We start from the raw sequence: 20,775 nt of genomic DNA, 5'->3' as shown, positions 1-20,775 counted from the left end.
ATCTCCAGCATGCGTTTCCTGATAGCATAATAGTCATAGGAGTACAAGATGTGTAGGGTTTGCTGTGTCTGTAAGCATGAGCATATGTTACGACTGGCTCTTTTACTTTAGTACTGGACAATCTATGGTCAATAGCAGACAATAGCTAGAAATAGAATGCCTCAGTCACATTATTATTTTTCTTTTTTTTATGATTTTTTATTATTAATTCGCACTCTCTTACCTTCTTTTTTTTCCCTCTTGCCCAAAAGGAATAACATTAAGCCATCAATTTTACAACTTAATAGCACTGCGATATGGCAACTCCTCTCTGAAAATCAATTTCGAGAATTTTGTCTGCCTCATGCTGAGGATGGAGATCAATGGAGGTACGTCAAAGCACAGCATGACCATGGGACTGCATTGATCGCCCTGGGTGTTTTCTGCTCTCCTGGGATGTGGGGGGAAGGATCACACTTGATAAATGGTGGCTAAGAGAAGCATGAGAATATAATTTAGGACCTTAAGAACTACTTCAGTCATTGAATACTACAGAAGAGACTATTTATTTTAGGGTGCAGATATTCCCTGGAGGTTATACAAGGAATCCAAGACCCCAAAATGTCAGCTTCTGAGCCATATTCATATACAGCAAGTGTCGGAGAGCCGTGCTTGCATCAAGGAGCAATGGGGTTTATTTACTAAAGGCAAATCCACTTTGCACTACAAGTGCACTACATGTGCACTGCAAGTGCACTTGGAAGTGCAGTCGCTTTAAATACGAGGGGGACATGCAAGGAAGGTAAAAAAACAGCATTTTTGCTTGTACATGATTGGATAATAAAATCAGCAGAGCTTCCCCTGGTTTCAGCTTTTTCCCTCAGATTTACAGCAACTGCACTTCCAATTGCACTTTCAAGTGCACGTGCAGTGCACTTGTAGTGCAGAGTGGATTTGCCTTTAGTAAATCAACTCCAATGCATAAACAATTGCAGCTAAACTGCAAACAGCTGACTTTAGCAGACTGATTGGCTGCTATAGATGCATGCTCAGTACTTATAGCCAGGGCTTTTTTTCTCAAACAATAGATGCTGGAACTCAACCACGATCCCCCAAAACCCCTCCACACACACACACAGCCTCCAAATCACATCAAATAGTGGGTGTGGTCAGTCAAATTTAACAGTAGGTGGGTCTTAAAGGGGCATTAAATATCAGGATTGCATTACATACAGAGTGCAGAGTTCAGGGGGGTTACACACAGAGTGTAGAGCTGTCACTTGTAAACACAGAAACCGGACTTCTGTTTTTACAAGTGATTGTGGTGAGCAGCCCCCCCCCCCCCCCAAGGGTCTGAGCCAGAGGTGGTGGAACTCAGTTCCACCAAGTTCCCCCTGAAAAAAAGCCCTGCTTATAGCACTACCTTAATGAACAATGTATTGTTATTCATCTTGTTTTTTTATTTCATATTGTTTTATTGTATTTATATTTCATTATATTTTCATCATTGTGTATGAGAAGGGTGATGGGTCTTATTATTGAAAATGAGTGAAAAGGGAACTTTTAGAAGTTTCCTTTTTTAGAGTAGGACTGAGCTTCAGTTTAAATCAGCTAAAAAATATTCCCCAAAGCATAAAAAAGTCTAAAGTCGCGTACACACGATTGGACTTTCGGACAACAAAACCGTGGAATGTTGTTTGAAGGGTGTTGGCTCCAACTTGCATACAAACGGTTACACAAATGTTGGCCAACAATTACGAACGTGGGAACGTAGTGACGTACAAGACGTAAGGCGAGCCGATGTGAAATCTCCATTACGAACGCTAGTTTTACAAGACCGATCGCTTCCGGCTCGTCCTTGATTCCGAGCATGCGTGTTTGTACTTTGGACTTTTGTCCGGTGAACATGCTAGCCAACATTAGTTGCTGGAAAGTCCGACAACAATTGTCCGATGGAGCATACACATGGTCGGATTTTCCGCCAACAGCCTGACTTTCAACATTTCTCGTGGGAAAATCTGATCGCGTGTACGCGGCATAAGAGCCTGTTTACACTGCTGCATTTAAATGCATGCATTCCAGTGCTCTAAAATGCATGTGTTCCCTATAATTAAAATATTTGCAGTGCAGCACTTGTAGGCAGGTGCAGTCTGTACTCCCTACTGTAGGCATCCAACCAATGCAGAAGGGGGAAGGATCTTGGTTCTTCTATGATTTCCTGCTGTCAACAGGTCAACAGGGGAACAGCTCTCCACATGGATGCAGCAATCTTGGGTCAGGCAGTGTCTATTTAAGAATCTGGCTCCTAGGTTTGGTGCACTTTGTGCGAGTGGCTAGTGCAGTGCAGGGACAGGTTCTTTGTCTGGCAGGGACAACTCATAACAGCAGGGAAAGTTTAATGAGGAGTGAGGAAATTGCAGGGACTACACTATATCCAGACAAGAAGCTTTCCATCTGGGTGTGAACTGCACAGGCCGCATTCTCCCCCCTACCTGCAGAAGCCGTCGCCATCATTTCAAAATTATGATCCTCTGCTACTGTTTGTAAGTAGCTCTGGTCGGCTGTGCCTACCTGCCAGGTCTGATTGAACATTGTGGATGTTCTCATCCACCTCGGCCTTTAAATATATTCTTCGTCGCCAGGGCACCACACTGCTCCATACCCCTGCACTTTTTTAATTAAAATATGACCTGTTACATTTTTTCTACATTTTAGTGCATTGGGAGGCCCATAGAAGCCAATGGCAATGCTTAAAAACACATAAAGCATGTGTTTTGATGTGCTTGCACCAGGTAATAGCAAGCCTTGGTCAATGGCTTATTCTATCCTCTCCAATTCAAAAATATATTGGAAAGCATCAACGAACTTCCATCAATAACTCAAGTCAATGCAGAAAGGAAATTTGCGTTGATGCATGACAATGCAACTGCCTAATGTTAAAAAGATCTACATGGGCCCATACAGCTGGTTTTCTTTAGAAATCCTGAGTAAAAAAGACTACCACTAGCCAGCATGCTGCAGAGAAGGACCCTTGCTCTCTGTGTGGATGCAGTGGCTTCTTTGCAGAGGTCCAACATGCCCCCTGCTAAGTCTGAGCTAGCACTCTCAGCAAGAAGTATGATATTTGCTGATCAGGGCCTGCTCTGCAGCATGCTGGCAGAGGACAGGCTTTTCTGCTAAGGATGTGGCTGTTTGCCAAAGAAACAAACCTTAAATCTTTGCTCATCTTTTGATTTGATGCACCTGGAATGTATTTAGTTGATTTAAACTGAAAGTCCAGCTGAGCTTTAATATTTTTTACAGCCCACCTTCCTTTTTACTTAGCATTTACATTTTTACGAGTTTGCTTTAAAGTGTTACTAAACCCAGGACCCTGCATTCACTATATCTGGTCTCCCACAGTACTCAGAACATGGAAATGCAATTATTTTCGTAAATATAAACTGCTAAATACCTTTTCTCATCAGCAGTATATAGCAATCTTGTGACTTTTATTAGTGTCCGGCCGAGCACTGGTTAAAGCTTGTAGGAGGAGTTTTCATTCTCCTCTGACTGTCCTATGAGGCTGCATGACCCCTGACTCTCTGTCTGGAGAGTGCTAATTGGCCCTGTGCTGATCACATGTACCCTCCCAACAAAAAAAACCTCTCTAGCAATACACACTAAACTGAGAGTGTGCAGAGTACCGCCAAGGCTCTGTTCTACTGTCAGATGTATTGGGGACTGTGGAAGAAGGGGAGGATCAGAGAAGACAGGATCAAACATCCTTTTTACACAATGCAAAGGATTAACCCTTTAGGTTCCACAGTGAGTATACCAAGCATGCTTTACTGCATATACAGACTGATTTTAATGTTGTGGGTTTGGTAACACTTTAAATGACAACCTAGATATTATTTTTGCTATTTGGAGATGATCCAACATTCATTTAATATTTGACATTTCAGATTGTTCACCTATTTGCTGCAAATCACCATCAGTAGTCCAATTGTCTAATGAGATTTCTTGCAAGTGTTTAGTTCTAGGTATACAAAATGACTGAATTAATGGTAACCAGGAGACAAGGCCTGGAGTCTGATGGGAATTATTGTCTGCAGGCTAATGCCAGCGGTCCTATGGGGGGGTAGAGGAGTCAATTGGGAGCAGTACTGCCCCCTGTTGTTGGCAGCTGTGCATTGTTCACTAATGCACGCTGTGTTCCTCCTCCCCTTTGCAGGGTCTCATACTCTTCGCCGAACCTTGTCCTTGCCACCGGCTTCACGATCATCTGGGCATTCCTCCACCAGTCGCTACCCCACTTTGTACTATCGTCACCGCCCACCAGCGGTACAGGTATGACGTGGGGAAGGGACATTCATAAGATTTTTGGAAAATGTAGGAAATGTTAAGAGGCGTATATATTAAGTGCAAAGAGTAATGTCATGCTATTAATTATAATAACCAATCATATTTGTCAGTTTACAGTATATCCACCTGAACCATGAAAAAAAAATTCTAATTGGTTAGTACTTGATAGCATGTCTTGCACTTTGTGCTTTGCCTTATTGAAGGCAGCACAGTAAGAGCTTATTCAATAAACCACTGCAAAGTTCAGCAATCAAGTTTAAACTACCAAAATTCATAATAGCCAAAAATGTATTTTTTATATAATCGGTTCCATCCCTGAATAGTTTCTATATTTTACTGCACTTTTCACAATGAGGTTGGACTTAGCTTTGTTTTATTGCATAAATCTACGAAATTGATAAAGGGTAAACTTACCAATGATCTTTCAGTCCAATTGCTTTGCTATCAAAGGCATATTAGCCACACATCAAAAGTATGTGTGAATTTAAATGGTCAGTCCACCCAATAGTAATATTTTAGCCCCTAACTCTAGCTGCTTATATGTCTTGGGCACTCCTACAGCAAGATCATAGTTTCTGACTCTCAATGTCACGTCCACCTAGGAGTTTCTCTGTTCATGTCCACTTAGGAATCTTGGGTATTCCTGCCCACCTTTATACGTTCCAGTTACGTTTGCTACATTCTCAAAAATATATTAAATAAATAATTGTGGGAACACCTCAGGGACCTTAGCTTGTAAGCTCCTTGAGGGCAGGTACTGTGAATGTAGAATATGTAAACAGCTACGTAAATTGTTGGTGCTATATAACTACCTGTAACAATAATAAATATTAATAGGTACAACAGGTGTGCAGAGCCAGGAGCTCAATGCAGATCTCTCCAGTAGAGTCCTCGAGAAAAGGAACCGTGAGATGGTTCAACTCTCAAGATCTATTAAAAACTGAAATATCAGCATTAGGTGGACTGACCCTTTAATCAACCATCCAGTGTAATTACTACAATAATCAATCCATCAATCTAAGCAAGTCATGAATTGATGAAACCCAATTAATTGTTGGCCAACATGATTAATGATATGATTGCTTGGTAATATTGAGGTCAGATGGGTGCTTTTAGAACCATTACATCAGAACTCCAGATGAAGATGTAAAGTGACCATCAGTTAAGTACAACTCATTCAAAAAATGATCAAATGCTTTAAAGTAGCCTTTCTTAACCAGGGTTCCGTGAAGCCATAAGCTGGCCATAGATGGATTAAAATCCAGCTGGTTCAGCAGAGACTGGCCAAATTTGGATCTATCATAGCTGTTTCCACCAATCCAATGCAATAAGACAGCGAGGAGGATTCCTCCATCCACCTCACTTATTTGGATGGGGAAAAACCATCTATCTATGACCAGCCATAAGGTTCCTTCTGTGCATGCTAGGAGTTCCTTGGGCAGTGAGCAACAATGACAATAATCCAAGGTGGCAATTTTCCATTAACCACCAATGTAAAGGGTCAGTTCTATACTGACCACTAATGTAAAGAGATACAATTTTTAAGCTCAAGATTATTATTGAAAATGTTGTTGTATTAAGCAGGGGGTGATAAAAAATGATTTGCCCTGGGTGTCAAATATGCTAGGTAGGCCTTATTCTATATTCTATTTTCTACAACTTCTTACTGATTAAGCTAAAGTACCATTAGCTGTAAGCTTATTTATTTTTTACAATTGTTCCTCAAGACGTGAACATTTTTTCAAGGGTTCCCTAACAGTAAAAAGTGTGAGAAAGGCTGCTTTAAACGATTGTCACATCCCCCACTTTGAAAGAACATTTTGGCTTTTAATAAGCTTGTGTATTGTGTGTTCTAAACATTGGTGGAGGATCATCTCTTCTGGATAAAACAAGAGTTAACAGGGAACTATGATTTCCATGATAAACATCAAGTGAACGGGGATTTCCCCAATGTTACATCGAATTGATGTACCGTAAATCACCCATCTAACCTTCTTAAAAGCTTTGAATAGACATTGACTAAATTTTGCAATTTATCATTTTTTTTTCTTTTCAGCAAGGTATTGAGCACCTCGTTCTCGGTGGCCCCATAGCAACATTCATTGTGCTGTATGCTGTGCACCAATGAATGCTGAAATTTGGTTGGTTGCTATGGATGAATGGTCATCATTGCTGTTTGCTTTCTCTTTAACATATATAAAAAAAAATAATCTGCTTACATAAACTTTCTCTTGATTGCAGAGGTGTTTAAAAACTTAAGTCAAGATGGAAAAGGGATCTATCTCCAGGAGGCTGAGGTATGCACACTGTAATTTCTAATTTCTCTTTGCAATTCTGAATCTCCAAACTTTTTTATTATTATTAAAAATATTATTTTATATATATAAAAAAGTTATTATTTATTATAACGTTTTTTGAATTCCCTGGGTTTATTCTTTCACTGGTAGTGTAGACAATGTAGAACATTGTTTTTTAATGATGTGTGTTCCTCCGGGGGCTCCTCGGCTTCTAGTTACATTGTAAAATGATTTCACATGCTGCCCCAAGCTTCTAAGTTTACAAAACAGTAGCACGTAATAAAGCAAAGGGTCAATTAACTAAAGAATTAGCATGCTGTCTCTCAGTTTCTGGATGTGCAAAACAGTATCGAATGAAATAGCTTTGGGTTTTTCATTTGTACCAAATACATTATTAGGTTATGGTAAATTATTTTGGCCATAAGTTTAACACACACTGTCTAAAGGTGTCCTAATGCTGTTGATCTAGATCAGGGTCTCCAAACTTTCTAAACAAGGGACCAGTTTACTGTCCTTCAGACTTTAGGGGGGCTGGACTGTGGCCAGTGGGAGTAGAAAATGTCCTGGTGTCAGTGGGAGTAAACAATGCGCCATCTTTAGTGGCAGGAACAATGCCACATCATTGGTGTCAGTGGAAGGAATAGTGCCCCATCGTTGGTATCAGTGGGGGAAATAGTGCTCCATCGTAGGTGCCAGTGTGAGGAATAGTGTCCCATCATTGCTGTCATTGGGGGGAATAGTGCCCCATCATTGGTGTCAGTGGAAGTAATAGTGCCTCATCATTGGTGTCCAAGGGAGGAATAGTGCCCCATCACGGGTGTCAATGGGAAGAATAGTGCCCCATCATTGGTTCCAGTAAAAGGAATAGTGCCCCATCACTGGTGCCAGTGGGAGGAATAGTGCCCCATCATTGGTGCCAGTGAAAGGAATAGTGCCCCATCACTGGTACCAGTGGGAGGAATAGTGCCCCATTGTAATGCCCCGTACACACGGTCGGATTTTCCGATGGAAAATGTCCGATCGGAGCGTGTTGTCGGAAATTCCGACCTTGTGTGGACTCCATCGGACATTTTCCATCGGATTTTCCGACACACAAAGTTGGAGAGCAGGAGATAAAATTTTCGGACAACAAAATCCGTTGTCGGAAATTCCGATCGTGTGTACACAAATCCGACGGACAAAGTGCCACGCATGCTCAGAATAAATAAAGAGATGAAAGCTATTGGCCACTGCCCCGTTTATAGTCCCGACGTACGTGTTTTACGTCACCGCGTTTAGAACGATCGGATTTTCCGACAACTTTGTGCGACCGTGTGTAGACAAAACAAGTTTGAGCCAACATCCGTCTGAAAAAATCCTAGGATTTTGTTGTCGGAATGTCCGAAGAAAGTCTGACCGTGTGTACGCCCTATTAGTGTCAGTGGAAGGAATAGTGCCACATTATTAGTGCCAATAGGAGGAAAAGTGCCGCATTGTTGGTGTCAGTGGCAAGAATTATGCTTTTTTTGTGGTGTTCGTGGGAGGAATAGTTCCCCATAATTGGTGTCAGTAGGAGGAATAGTGCCTTAAGAGCAGGATAAAGGCAAGCAAAGGGCCCCATCTGGACCCCGAGCCACAGTTTGGAGACCACTGATCCAGAAGAATACAAAATAAAACACCAGCAAGGCAATTGCTTATTTAGCTTTACAGGGCAATAAAATAAATGAAAGTGGACCTATCAGTTATACAAGTCTGCATGAGTAAATTTTTACAATATCATAATACAGATTAACAATATAATTTTTTAGATAGGTTTCACCCTATGTCTTTAAAAAAGCATCCTTGAAGTTATTAATAACCACGAGATGATGCCATCAGTTTGCTGCAGGCAGGAGGAAGCATTTCTTCAGTCTTCTCTCCTTTAATGATCAGAGTGCAACATTGTAACTTTGTAGTATGTCACAAGGTGAGGGGCTGAAGCAGGTGCTGACGTGTGTTAGACTTTTGTGAATATAATGAAGAACTGCACAGTCACCAGGATTTACAAGATCATGTTATCTGTAAGCTGGCATCTCAGTCAAGGATGTAGAAGGTGACCCTGGAGAATTGTCAGGGGGAGTACTCTGATCTCTGGGAGAGGTAATAAATACCTGGATGTGTGACATGTACATTGCATAGCATGCATGAAGCTATAATGACAAAATATACAGTATCTGATGGCACGTCCACTTTAATTACTGACCCTACAATGGCAATCAAATTGTTTCTTGAGAGCAAATGCTTTAATGCGATTCTGAACTTCCTCCATTTCAATACAAGCTTGAAGTTTTAACTCATCCAATTGGTAATAGTATAGTGGAACATTATGTACTTTTCATAAATCCTCCAAATGTGTTTCTGACATATCGGATCATGCAAAGTAATGGAGGATATTTTAGCGATGTCGTAGGAAAGCCACAAGGGCTGAATATATCCCAGTCTAAAGTGCAGAGCTCAACAGTGATTAGTGTCTGCGTGATTCATGCGGTATAATTAGTGGATGTTAATAACTGTATTTTTCTTTGACTTTCAATTTATCGAGTCAAAAGGTGAAGATGAATGGCCCTCTATAGGGAAGATCTGAGCACTGAATGAGTGTTATGTGTCTGCACAGGGGCTGTATTGACGTATTAAGCCATTAACATTTTAGCATGAATGGTTGCAGTATTGTGAATAATTTAAAGGCTAAACCTTGAATTGGTTGTGTTGAATGGACACTTCATTATTAGATAGATATGTCACCTCTTCAGCATCTATAGCGATAAGGTCCTTTTCCCCAAGGAAGCCATAGCCATGCAACTGCTATTGGGGCCAACACCTAATATTGTATATACAGTAGGTAGCTAAACAATCAAGTAGTACATAGCAGATGGCACAGTGGTATTAGGCCTGGTATGTTACCTGTGGTATGGTGGCTTCCATTTTAGGTTGTGGCAAGTTTTGGTATGGCCATTCCGGAATGAGTTCAAAAGTTGGTAGATTTACCAAACTGTGGTGTTCCGACAAGCAGACTGGAGGAGAAGGAGGCCCTCAGATAGACAGTAACATTAGAAAGAAGAAAAGACATAATGACATGTGTATATATATATATATATATATATATATATATATATATATATATATATATATATATACACTATATTGTCAAAATTATTGGGACTCCTACTTTTACACGCACATGAACTTTAATGGCAACCCAGTCTTAGTCTGTAGGGGTCAATAGTGAGTTGGCCTACCCTTTACGGCTATAACAGCTTCAACTCTTCTGGGAAGGCCGTCCACAAGGTTTAGGAGTGTGTCTATGTAAATGTTTGACCATTCTTCCAGAAGCGCATTTGTGAGGCCAGGCACTGATGTGGCCTGGCTCACAGTCTCCACTCTAATTCATCCTAAATGTGTTTTATCGGGTTGAGGTGCAGGCCAGTCAAGTTCCTCCACCCCTAACTCGCTCATCCATGTCTTTATGTACCTTACTTTGTGCACTGGTGCGCAGTCATGTTGGAACAGGAAGGGGCCATCCCCAAACTCTTCCCACAAAGTTGGGAGCATGAAATTGTCCAAAATGTCTTGGTATGCTGACGCCTTAAGAGTTCCCTTCACTGGAACTAAGGGGCCAAGCCCAACCCCTGAAAAATAACCGCACACCATAATTCCCCCTCCACCAAATGATTTGGACCAGTGCACAAAGCAAGGTCCATAAACACATAAATGAGCGAGTTTGGGGTGGAGGAACTTGACTGGCCTGCACAGAGCCCTGACCTTAACCCGACAGAACACCTTTGGGATGAATTAGAGCGGAGTCTGCGAACCAGGCCTTCTTGTCCAACATCAGTGCCTGACCTCACAAATGTGCTTCTGGAAGAATGGTCAAACATTCCCATAGACACACTCCTAAACCTTGTGGACAGTCTTCCGAGAAGAGTTGAAGCTGTTATAGCTGCAAAGCTGCAAAGGGTAGGCCAACTCAAAATTAAACCCTACATACGAAGACTGGGGTGCCATTAAAATTCATGTGTGTCCCAATACTTTTGATGAGATAGAGATAGAGATAAAGATAGATAGATAGATATTTCTAGCTCCCATACTTTTTAACACAGCTCAGAGAAAAGATATTTTTAAAAAAGTCTGAAAAATAAACTGACAAAATCCCAACTAGAAATTGTGATTTTTCTTAAAGAGGAAAAGAGGATAAATAAGAAAATGTGTTAAAGATAAATAGTATATATAAAATTGTAACTCTAAATTTAATTTAACAATTTTAAAGCTAATGACTTTGACTAACAAATGTAATTATTTTTCTTTCTAGTGGATGATGTTGACGTTGTATGCCTGAGGATGACAGCCTGACCCTGCTCCCTTCTCATCTTAAAATAGCAATATAAAGACTATTGCAAACATTTTTTGAAAAGTATTTTTGACACTATTTTGAGAAATGGTTTATTGTCCGAAGACATTTCAACAAGCCAGCGATTTTTAATGATATTACTATATTGGTGATTTTTGTTATATATTTATTTTTTATATATTTATTTATTTTTGAAGTCACAGATGTCACAGCGTGCCTAATGTTTATAATGGTGAGGGTTTTTCTATTTTATTTTTATATTTTTCTAAACTTTATTATTGCTATGATTACTTTAGTATTTTACTAAATATTCCAGGTAGGATTAAATTTGTCTTCTGTTAAAAGTAAAATTCCAGGCAAGCAGCGAAATACTCAGTAGAAATACATATTTGTATATCCTACTATTTCTTGGTTCAGCTTTACAGTTTCCCGCATCTTCCAGTATAAGAATCTGTAGCTTGGGTACACATAACAAAAGTTAACCAGTAAAATTGTGAAATAGATTTAATAGCACAGTATCATTCTACTGATGAAAAGTCTTTGTTCCAAAAATCTCAACAGTAAATGATCCTCATATCATTATCTTCTAGTTGCACTCTTTGAGATTAAATAAAAAACTGAGACAAAATCAGAGTTAAAATCAGAATTCTGAACTAATACTTCAGGCATCTAAGTTAAAATCAGAAATTGGAGCTAATACTTCCAGCCCTCTGAACTAAGATCAGAATCATGAACTAATATTTCTGATTTGTGCTTTAGACCTCAGAGAAAAAAAAACGACGTTTTGGCTAGTGTTTCAGACTAAAATCAGAATTTTATGTTGATTCTTCAGACTAGTAATTTAAAATCATAATTGTGAAATACAGTAAATCTTCAGACCTCTAGAAAAGAAATCAGAATTTTTAATTAATTCTTCCGACTTCTAAGAAAAAAAACTGAATTTTGAGCAGATATCTCAGACCTCTGAGCTAAAATCCGAATTTTTATCTAATATTTTAGAACTCCGAGCTAAAATAAGAATTCAAAATAATACTTTAGACTTCCAAACTAAAAAAAAAAAAAAAAATCTGAGTGAATAATTTGGACCTCCATGACAAAATCAGAATTTCATACTTCTGAGCTAGAATCAAAATTGTTATCTAATATTTTAGACCTCCCAGCTGAAATCCAAATTCTGATCTAATATTTTAGACCACTGAGTTCTAATCCAAAACTCTAAATGCTTTTAAATTCTCTTAGATGTATTAGCTCAGAATTTTGATTTCAGTTAAAAAAAAAAAAAAGGTTTTGCCCAGAGATATCCTTTGGGATCTATTTAAAGATATTTTCACACAAGTTAAAGGGGTTGTAAACCCTCATGTTTTTTCACCTTAATGCATCCTATGCATTAAGGTGAAAAAACTTCTGACATGGACCAGCCCCCCGTTTTACCCACCTGAGCCCATACGTTCCCTCGGCGGAGACACGCTCTCCCTCTCTGCCCGTTGTCTCTGCTCTTGATTAGATAGATTGATAGCAGCGCGGCCATTGGCTCCCGCTGCTGTCAATCAAATCAATGACGCGGGGGCGGGGCCGAGTCCAGCATTCTTTGTCTATGGACGCAAATGCTGGACTCGGGAGCATGCCCGCACGGTATCCCCCAGGGAGAGCGCTTCTCCTAGGGAGTTTACCGATGCAGGGAGGAACTGATAGCGCCAGACAGACAGCTTTCACGCAGGATGCAGTTTCTCAACTAAATCCACCAAGAAAAAAAGTGAATCTTCAATGAAGTCCATACTCAATTCTATGTTGTAACATCAGGGTAATGTGCTGTCCCACGTTGGCTCTAAGCCCGAAAACTGAGCGAACACATGACCGCTAATCGCCCAGTTCTCAGTCTGCTCCGTGCTGAGAGCTGTGACTGTCTGTCACCATTTTCTGCTCCTCTGGTGCTCCAGGCAGAGGAGGGGGCAGGCAGGCGCAGCTGGCCCCTGGCTTCAGCCGCACACTCAGAGGTATAGCCAGCGCTCAATCAGATAGCCGGGTGGATCCCGGCAATATTGTCGGGATCCCTTCAGAGCCTGGAGTGGCTCAGCCACATCAGTTGATAGAGGGCAATAGCCTGCTCTCAGCTGACTTGGGGTCACAGAAGAGCAAAAGTAAGTGCACACTTGTGACACACAAAAAATGTATGGCCAAAAAAATGTACTTACTTTAACGTCCACCATAACCTGTTGTTATTTTCTCAGACAGGGGCACCCTGGGGAACTGCAGTGCAGAAACTTCTGAAATAATTGAATCTGTCCAAAATGTCTCTAATACTTGAGAGATGGACAGTAAAAAAAAAAAGAAGATAAGTTTGCCGCGTTTGAAGTAGACACAAACAGAATTATAAATTTGTTAACTAACAGAGGAAGCCGGCTACTTAAACCCATCAGAGTTAAATTTGGCATATCCAAGCGTAGACTCAGTAAGGCCCCCTCGTGTTTGTCATCTCCTGTGCGCCTTGGTGCTGAACCGAGCAGGCCCCGGACTCTTCATTTAAATGTTTAATGTTTGTTTTCTGCAGAAAAAACAACTCGATGCCCACGAGAGTGGAACAAATGTGCAGAGCCTCCGAAGCAGTTTAATAAGTGAGGAACCGTGCAGCGACACGCAGATCACCAACCAGCAACTTCTGCTGCATTTCCAGCTTCATTAGAAGTGCAACTGACTGTAACATACATGAGAAATGTGTATACGCTCATGGTGTGCAGATGTACCTTATACCCAGAGAAATGTACATACATGTTATACAATGCATTCAAATATTTCATAGGATGCTGGTTCTGGGCTGTAGGAATTAGAGGTTCCTTGTTCAGTTTTTAGGTCTGTTTATAATATATTATTGTACTGAATACCTACAGTATTGCACTGTGAATTTAGCTTTTTTGATGAATATTGAATATGCAAGATGTACTGGCAGTGATCTCTAGCAGTTTCATATAACGTATCTTCAGTCTCTATGTCCTAAAGCTTATTCTCAATCTCCAACCACACCTGTAGCGTGTCCACAGTCTCTGACCATCTCCTGTAGTAGGCCTGCAGTCCCTGACTATCTCCTGTAGTATGATCATTGTAGTATATCTGTAGTATATCTACAGGCTCTGGCAGTATATCTGCAGGCTCTGGCCATCTCCTGTAGTATATCTGCAGGCTCTGGCTATTTCCTGTAGTATATCTGAATTCTCTGACCATCTCCTGTAGTATATCTGCATGCTCTGACCATCTCTTGTATTATATCTGCAGGCTCCGACCATCTCATGTATTATATCTGCAGTTTCCGGCCATCTTCTGTAGTATATCTGTAGGCTCTGACCATCTCCTGTAGCATGTTTACAGTCTCTGACCATATCCTGTAGGATGTCTGCATTTATGGACCATCTTCTGTAGTATGTCTGCAGTCTCTCACTCTCTCCTGTAGGATGTTTGAAGTCTCTGACCATCTCCTGTAATATGTCCATGGTCTCTGACCATCACCTTTAATATGTCTGGAGTCTCTGACCATTTCATATAGCATTTCCACAGTCTTTGACCATCTCCTGTAGTATGTGCACAGTCTCTGACCATTTCCTCTAGTATGCCTGTAGTATCTGTGTTCTGTGGTGTATCTGCAGTCAACAAAACAAACCTACCTGTCTATTGTAGTTTACACACAATAACAAAAACATGTACAATTACATACATTTAGAATTGTTTACAATACATTAATTAAAAGTATACTGTACCCAAAAAAAAACTGTGAATATATATTTTGTATCTTTTTGGTTATTTTATGCCACTACTGTTTAGTGTTTTTATTTCTGTATAATTCAGAATTCTTTGTGTATTTGTTTTTTTTGTATCTCTCCTTTCATTTGTTATATTTGTATGTGTCTTTTATTAGATTTTATTTCTGTGTCTACTGGTAATTTGTGTCTGTGACTTATTGTTTTTACACCTAAAAGTTATTTCATTATAATGGTGCCAATCAATTTTTATTATCTATTTAATAAATTATCTTTTTATATTATTTTCGGCTGTGAATTTTTTCTACACTGTTCTATTGTAAAAAAGTTTTTTTTTTTTTTTCTTAGTATGTGTGTGAAAACCCTTACCTTGTAAAACAACCCATTCAGTTTAAAATAGAAATGAAAGGCAAAACATTTGTTTATATATACCGTATTTATCGGCGTATAACACGTACCTTTTCCCCCTGAAAATATGGGGACAAATCACGGGTGCGTGTTATACACTGATAGTGTACCTTGGAAGGGCAGGAGAAGGATGAGCACCGCCAAGATATCACCGAGCCGTCATCTCCTGTTTACTCGGATCTCACTCGGCTCTAACTCGGCTCTCACGTCACACACACAGTCCCGTCTCCGCCACTGGCATTGGATTAGTGTTCTGTCTATCACAGGAGCTGGTCCAATGCCGATGGACTGTGTATGTGACTGCCGCTGAGATGGGATGCAAAGAAAAACCCACAAATAACTTCAGGTGAAATAGAGGACTCTCTGAAAACATGTGGTGTGGCTGTTTCAAGATGCACAATAAGGAAGCACTTAAAGAAAGATGGACTGCATGGTTGAGTCGCCAGAAGAAAGCCATTACTACGCAAATGTCACTAAGTATCCCACTTACAATACGCCAAACAGCACAGAGACAAGCCTCAAACCTTCTGGCACAAAGTGATTTGGAGTGATGAGACCAAAATTGAGCTTTTTGGCCACAACCATAAATGCTTCATTTGGAGAGGAGTCAACAAGGCCTATGATGAAAGGTACACCATTCCTACTGTGAAACATGGAGGTGGAACGCTGATGTTTTGGGGATGTGTGAGCTACGAAGGCACAGGAAATTTGGTAAAAATTGATGGCAAGATGAATGCATTATGTTATCAAAAAATACTAGAGGAACATTTGCATTAATCGGCCAGGAAGCTGCGCATGGGACGTACTTGGACATTCCAACATGACAATCATCCAAAACACAAGGCCAAGTCGACCTGTCATTGGCTACAGCAGAATAAAGTGAAGGTTCTGGAGTGGTCATCTCAGTCCCCTGATCTCAATATCATTGAGCCACTCTGCGGAGATCTCAAATGTGCAGTTCATGCAAGACAGCCCAAGAATTTACAGGAACGTACCCCTTTGCCATTTGGGTAAAGGAGTAAACGTATTTCATTTTAACAAGCTCCTTGCTAGGGGCATCAGACTCCAGGCAGTCACGACGGCCTTCACGACGGCCTTCCATCAAGTTCAAAATGAAATCTTCCTTAAAACCATGAAGAAGGCTAAAATACTTTGGTCTGATCATAGATACACCCTGAAAAGGGTATTCTTGCCCCAGGCAAGATCAGCGCCATAAAGCAACTGATTCAGGTGGTCGAAGCAAGTTGAATTCTTCTATTCAGCTTTGCATAAGGTTGTTGGGAAAGATGGTGGCTTCATTTAAGGCCGTTCCTTATGCTCAGTTTCATTCGAGACTGCTGCAAAACAGTATCCTATCAGCTTGGAACAAAAGGGTTCAAGCTCTAGATTTCCCAATGCGTCTGACTCCAAAGGTGCGCCAGAGCCTCAGTTTATGGTTAATAACCAAAATTCTGCAAAGGGGAAAATCCTTCCTTCAGCTACCTGGGAAGTGGTAACAACATATGCCAACCTTTTTTGGGATGGGGAGCAGTCCTGGAAGAGGCAACTGTCCAAGAGAAGTGGCCCAGATCAGAAATGGCCTTGCCCATTAACATTCTAGAAATTCAGGCAGAGGACTTGGTCCTGAGGGCCTGAACGTTCAGTTTACGGAATTGTCCTGCCAGGATTCAATCCGACAATGCCACAGCAATGGCTTATATCAATCACCAAGGGGGCACAAGAAGTGTGCGGCCCAGAGAGAGGTGAATCATATACTATCTTGGGCAGAAAACAATGTGCTTTGCCTATCAGCAGTCTTAATTCTAGGAATAGAAAATTGGCAGGCGGACTACTTGAGTCGCCAGCAGTTCCCGGGAGAATGGTTCCTTCACCCAATATCTTCCTGTCAATATGTCAAAGATGGGGGATCCCAGACGTAGATCTGTTTGCGTCCAGGTTCAACAAAGAAATCGATGACTTTGTGTCAAGAACAAAGGATCCGCTAGCATGCGGAACAGATGCCTTGCTATTCCCGTGGAATTGGTTCTCACTGATTTATGCATTCCCTCCTATTCTGCCTGCATCCATGACTTCTTTGCAGGATCGAGCAGAAAGGGAAGTCGGTGATTCTTGTGGCCCCCAGCATGGCCCAGGAGATCTTGGTATGCAGAGATCGTAAAGATGGCGGTAGGGGGCCCATGGACCCTACCGCCACGGCCAGACCTTCTCTCACCAGGTCCGGTATTCCATCCTACTTTACAAACGCTAAATTTAACGGTTTGGCTATTGAGACCCATATTCTGAAGAAGCGTGGGCTGTCAGGTTCAGTGGTGTCTACTTTGGTTAATGCAAGGAACCCGGCCTCCAGAGTCATATATTATAGAGTCTGAAAGGCATATGTCTCCTGGTGTGAATCCAGGGGTTGGCACGCCAGGAAGTATGTCATAGATAGAATCCTTTACTTTCTACTGATGGGATTAGAAATAAAGCTGGTCTTGAGTACTATCAAGGCCAGTTTTGGCTTTATCTGTATTATTTCAGTGACCACTTGCTTCACACTCTTTGGTTCGTAGCTTCATTCAGGGGTAACGCAGCTTAATCCTCCAGTAAGGTCACCCCTGAACCCTTGGGACTTGAATTTAGTCCTGTCGGCATTACAGAAACAGCCTTTTGAGCCGATACGACATATTCCCTTGGTCCTTTTGACAAGGAAACTAGTTTTTCTGGTAGTCATATCTTCTGCAAGAAGGGTATCAGAGTTGGCTGCTCTTTCTTGTAAAGAGCCATATATAATTATTCACAATGATAGGGTTGTATTGCGTCCTCATCCTAATTTTCTGGTAGTGTCAGGTTTTCATTTAAACCAGGATATTGTCCTTAATGTAAAATATCAGGTGTACAAAAATCCGCCCACTCATACACCCAAAAACGCTGCGCTAATGGAAAGAAAGTAGAGTCTGAGCTGCTGCTTAAATAATAACAAACATGAACTAAAAAAAATTTGATTCACCAAATATTCGCCCCAAGTGAACTCAATTTAGCAGCGCTAAAATAATCCCTAACCTTAAAGGGTCATAAAGTGAAGAGTTATTAAATCAAACAAATATTAATAATATCACACTTCCCCATTAATGTGCATAACGTGATAAAATCAAAAAAATCACAGAAAATAGTGCACAAACCACTAAAGTGAATAGTATATCTGTGCATACAAAAATATGATGTATAAACATTAAATAGTAAGCTGTGTGAATCGATATAAATCAATCCACAAAAATATAAATATAAAAGTATGTGTCCACAAACAAGCCAAGAAATAAATAATCCAAAAAATTCTGTGACGTGATGTAGTGTAGATCTTCCACTTAATAGAATCTTCCACCGCACCTCTGTGACTGTGAATCCACTCCCCTTAGGTAAATAAACTCACCAGCTCCTTTTGCCCACACTCTCGTGTCAGGGCCACCAAGCTTTTATCCCACACAATAAGGGGAAATATATGATCTCCTATGGTACACCTTTACATATCCAGAGTATGATGACAAAGAGCTCTCTCCGCATGAAAAAAAGAGAATAATCCAATAGTGCAATAACGTATTGATATTTATTTTAAAAATAGCAAAAACCTTCAACCATTAAACTCACATCTTTAAAAATCACTGCAAGCTCAGAATTAGCACAACACAGCAAACTGTCACGGCATCAACTCAGTTCAGTAAACCAGTGTATGGTGGTCGCGGCGGACCCAGGTATTGCGCTTACAAAGCACCCGTCTCACCCGATCCCTGATGTAGATAGGATCAACTTCCGCACTCCCTCATATGGCGCTCCCTGTCACAGCGTCCTACGTCACTCGCGTTCGATTGCCGTGTAGCCAGCCCCCTTCATGTTTCGTCATGAAGACTTAATCATGGGATTCCTTTTCTGTGATTTTTTGATTTTATCACGTTATGCACATTAATGGGGAAGTGTGATATTATTAATATTTGTTTGATTTAATAATTCTTCACTTTATGACCCTTTAAGGTTAGGGATTATTTTAGCGCTGCTAAATTGAGTTCACTTGGGGCGAATATTTGGTGAATCAAATTTTTTTTAGTTCAGGATATTGTCCTACCTTCATTTTTCCCAGAACCCCGTTCTGCGGAAGAAAGTCACTACATTCTCTTGATGTGGTGAGAGCAGTCAAAATCTATTTGAAGGCGATTGCTCAAAACGGATGTTTTGTTTGTGTTGCGTGAAGGTCCTAAAAGAGGACAGGCAGCATCGAAATCTACTGTTTCTAAATGAATTAGTCTATTTCTAGTGATTGTTCAAGCTTATGGTTTAAAGAGGAAAGTTCCACCTTTTCATATTAAAGTGCACTCCACCAGGGCTGTTAGTACTTCCTGGGCAGTGCATCACCAAGCCTCTATGACTTAAATCTGCAAGGCCGCAACTTGGTCTTCAGTCCATACATTTACCAGACTCCATCAGGTAGATGTAAAAGGTCATGAGGATATCGACCTTTGGGCGCAGTGTGCTGCAGGCAGCAGTATAAGTCCTCTGGTCTCATGGTGCCCTACTTTTGTTGTGTCTCCCTCCCTTCAGTTGGCATTGCTATAGGACATCCCACATAGTAACTACTATGGCTCTGTGTCCCGTGATGTACGATAAGAAAATAGAATTTTTATAACAGCTTACCTGTAAAATCCTTTTCTTTGAAGTAAATCACGGGACACAGAGGTCACTCCCTTCTTTCTGGTATACACGTGTGTCACGGAACGTCCCACACTCCGCTTGAGTGCTTCCGTCATATACCACTTCCTCCCAGTCTGTATACAGATATCAGATATTCCAACCTCTCTGAGCACAAAACAAGGCGACACTTGCTTGTTTACTAACATGAACTGACTTTATTCAGAACCAGAATACAGTCTTATATACAGGAGAAGATGAGGTTCCCCCCTCCTGCTCATATTACTCTAACAATACAAACGTAACCTAATTAACCTAATTAACATGAGCTAATTAACTAATCCTTTATACAGCCTAGGTGACTGAGACATGACCTTTTGCCCAGACTGAGTTAATTATCACAGGACATTTTCTCACAATAGCAGCAGCTCCAATAGGAGTCGTCCCGTCTCCTACATTGTATAGAGGACAATGTGATCAGCTCATTCAATTAACATAAACACAGGTAGTTGGAGTTGATGACACCAGCATCTCCTCACAGTATGTGTCCCAACAGTATGAATCAGTCTTATCAGCAAGGGCTGCTGGAGGAATCCCCCCTCCCTCTACAGGGACACAAATCCCAAATGACCACAGCAAGGAGTCCCCAACAGAATCAAACAACATACAATATATACATATATACACGACTGAGTCCGATTAGTACAGTTCAGACTGGATTTCTAATTCACCTCACAAAGAGTATTGTTCCATTGAAAATCCAGGGCCCATAATCAAAAGGCAAGAGGCTTGCATTCAGTCCTCTCCAACAGCCTCTGTCCCGGCTAGGTCTGTCACAACGTGTATTGCTTTTCTACAAAAACTGAAGTACTCCCAGTAGTGGGAGGGGTTATATAGGGAGTGCACATTTTGTCTTAGGGCGTGCCAGTGTCCATCACCTGAAGGTGGCCTATAACCCACATAGTAGCTACTATGGCTC

The 20,775-nt window shown here is 40.9% G+C and overlaps 1 protein-coding gene across 1 annotated transcript in view; it reads left to right on the top strand.

Annotated features, from left to right (window-relative positions):
- CAPN14 (calpain 14) overlaps positions 1–11,218 on the top strand; it is a 64,257-nt gene extending 53,039 nt beyond the window's left edge. Inside the window, exons 20-22 of the mRNA XM_073628287.1 lie at positions 252–368; positions 6,568–6,623; positions 10,948–11,218. Of these exons, the coding sequence (XP_073484388.1) occupies positions 252–368; positions 6,568–6,623; positions 10,948–10,974 (200 nt within the window). The 3' untranslated portion in view covers positions 10,975–11,218. The remainder of the gene's footprint in view (positions 1–251; positions 369–6,567; positions 6,624–10,947) is intronic.
- The last annotated feature ends 9,557 nt before the right edge of the window (positions 11,219–20,775 follow it).

Source organism: Aquarana catesbeiana, linkage group LG04, assembly GCF_042186555.1.
Source record: "Aquarana catesbeiana isolate 2022-GZ linkage group LG04, ASM4218655v1, whole genome shotgun sequence".
Taxonomy (NCBI): Eukaryota; Metazoa; Chordata; class Amphibia; order Anura; family Ranidae; genus Aquarana; species Aquarana catesbeiana.
Note: the sequence above shows the minus strand (reverse complement) of the source record. Positions and strands in the feature narration are given on the sequence as shown.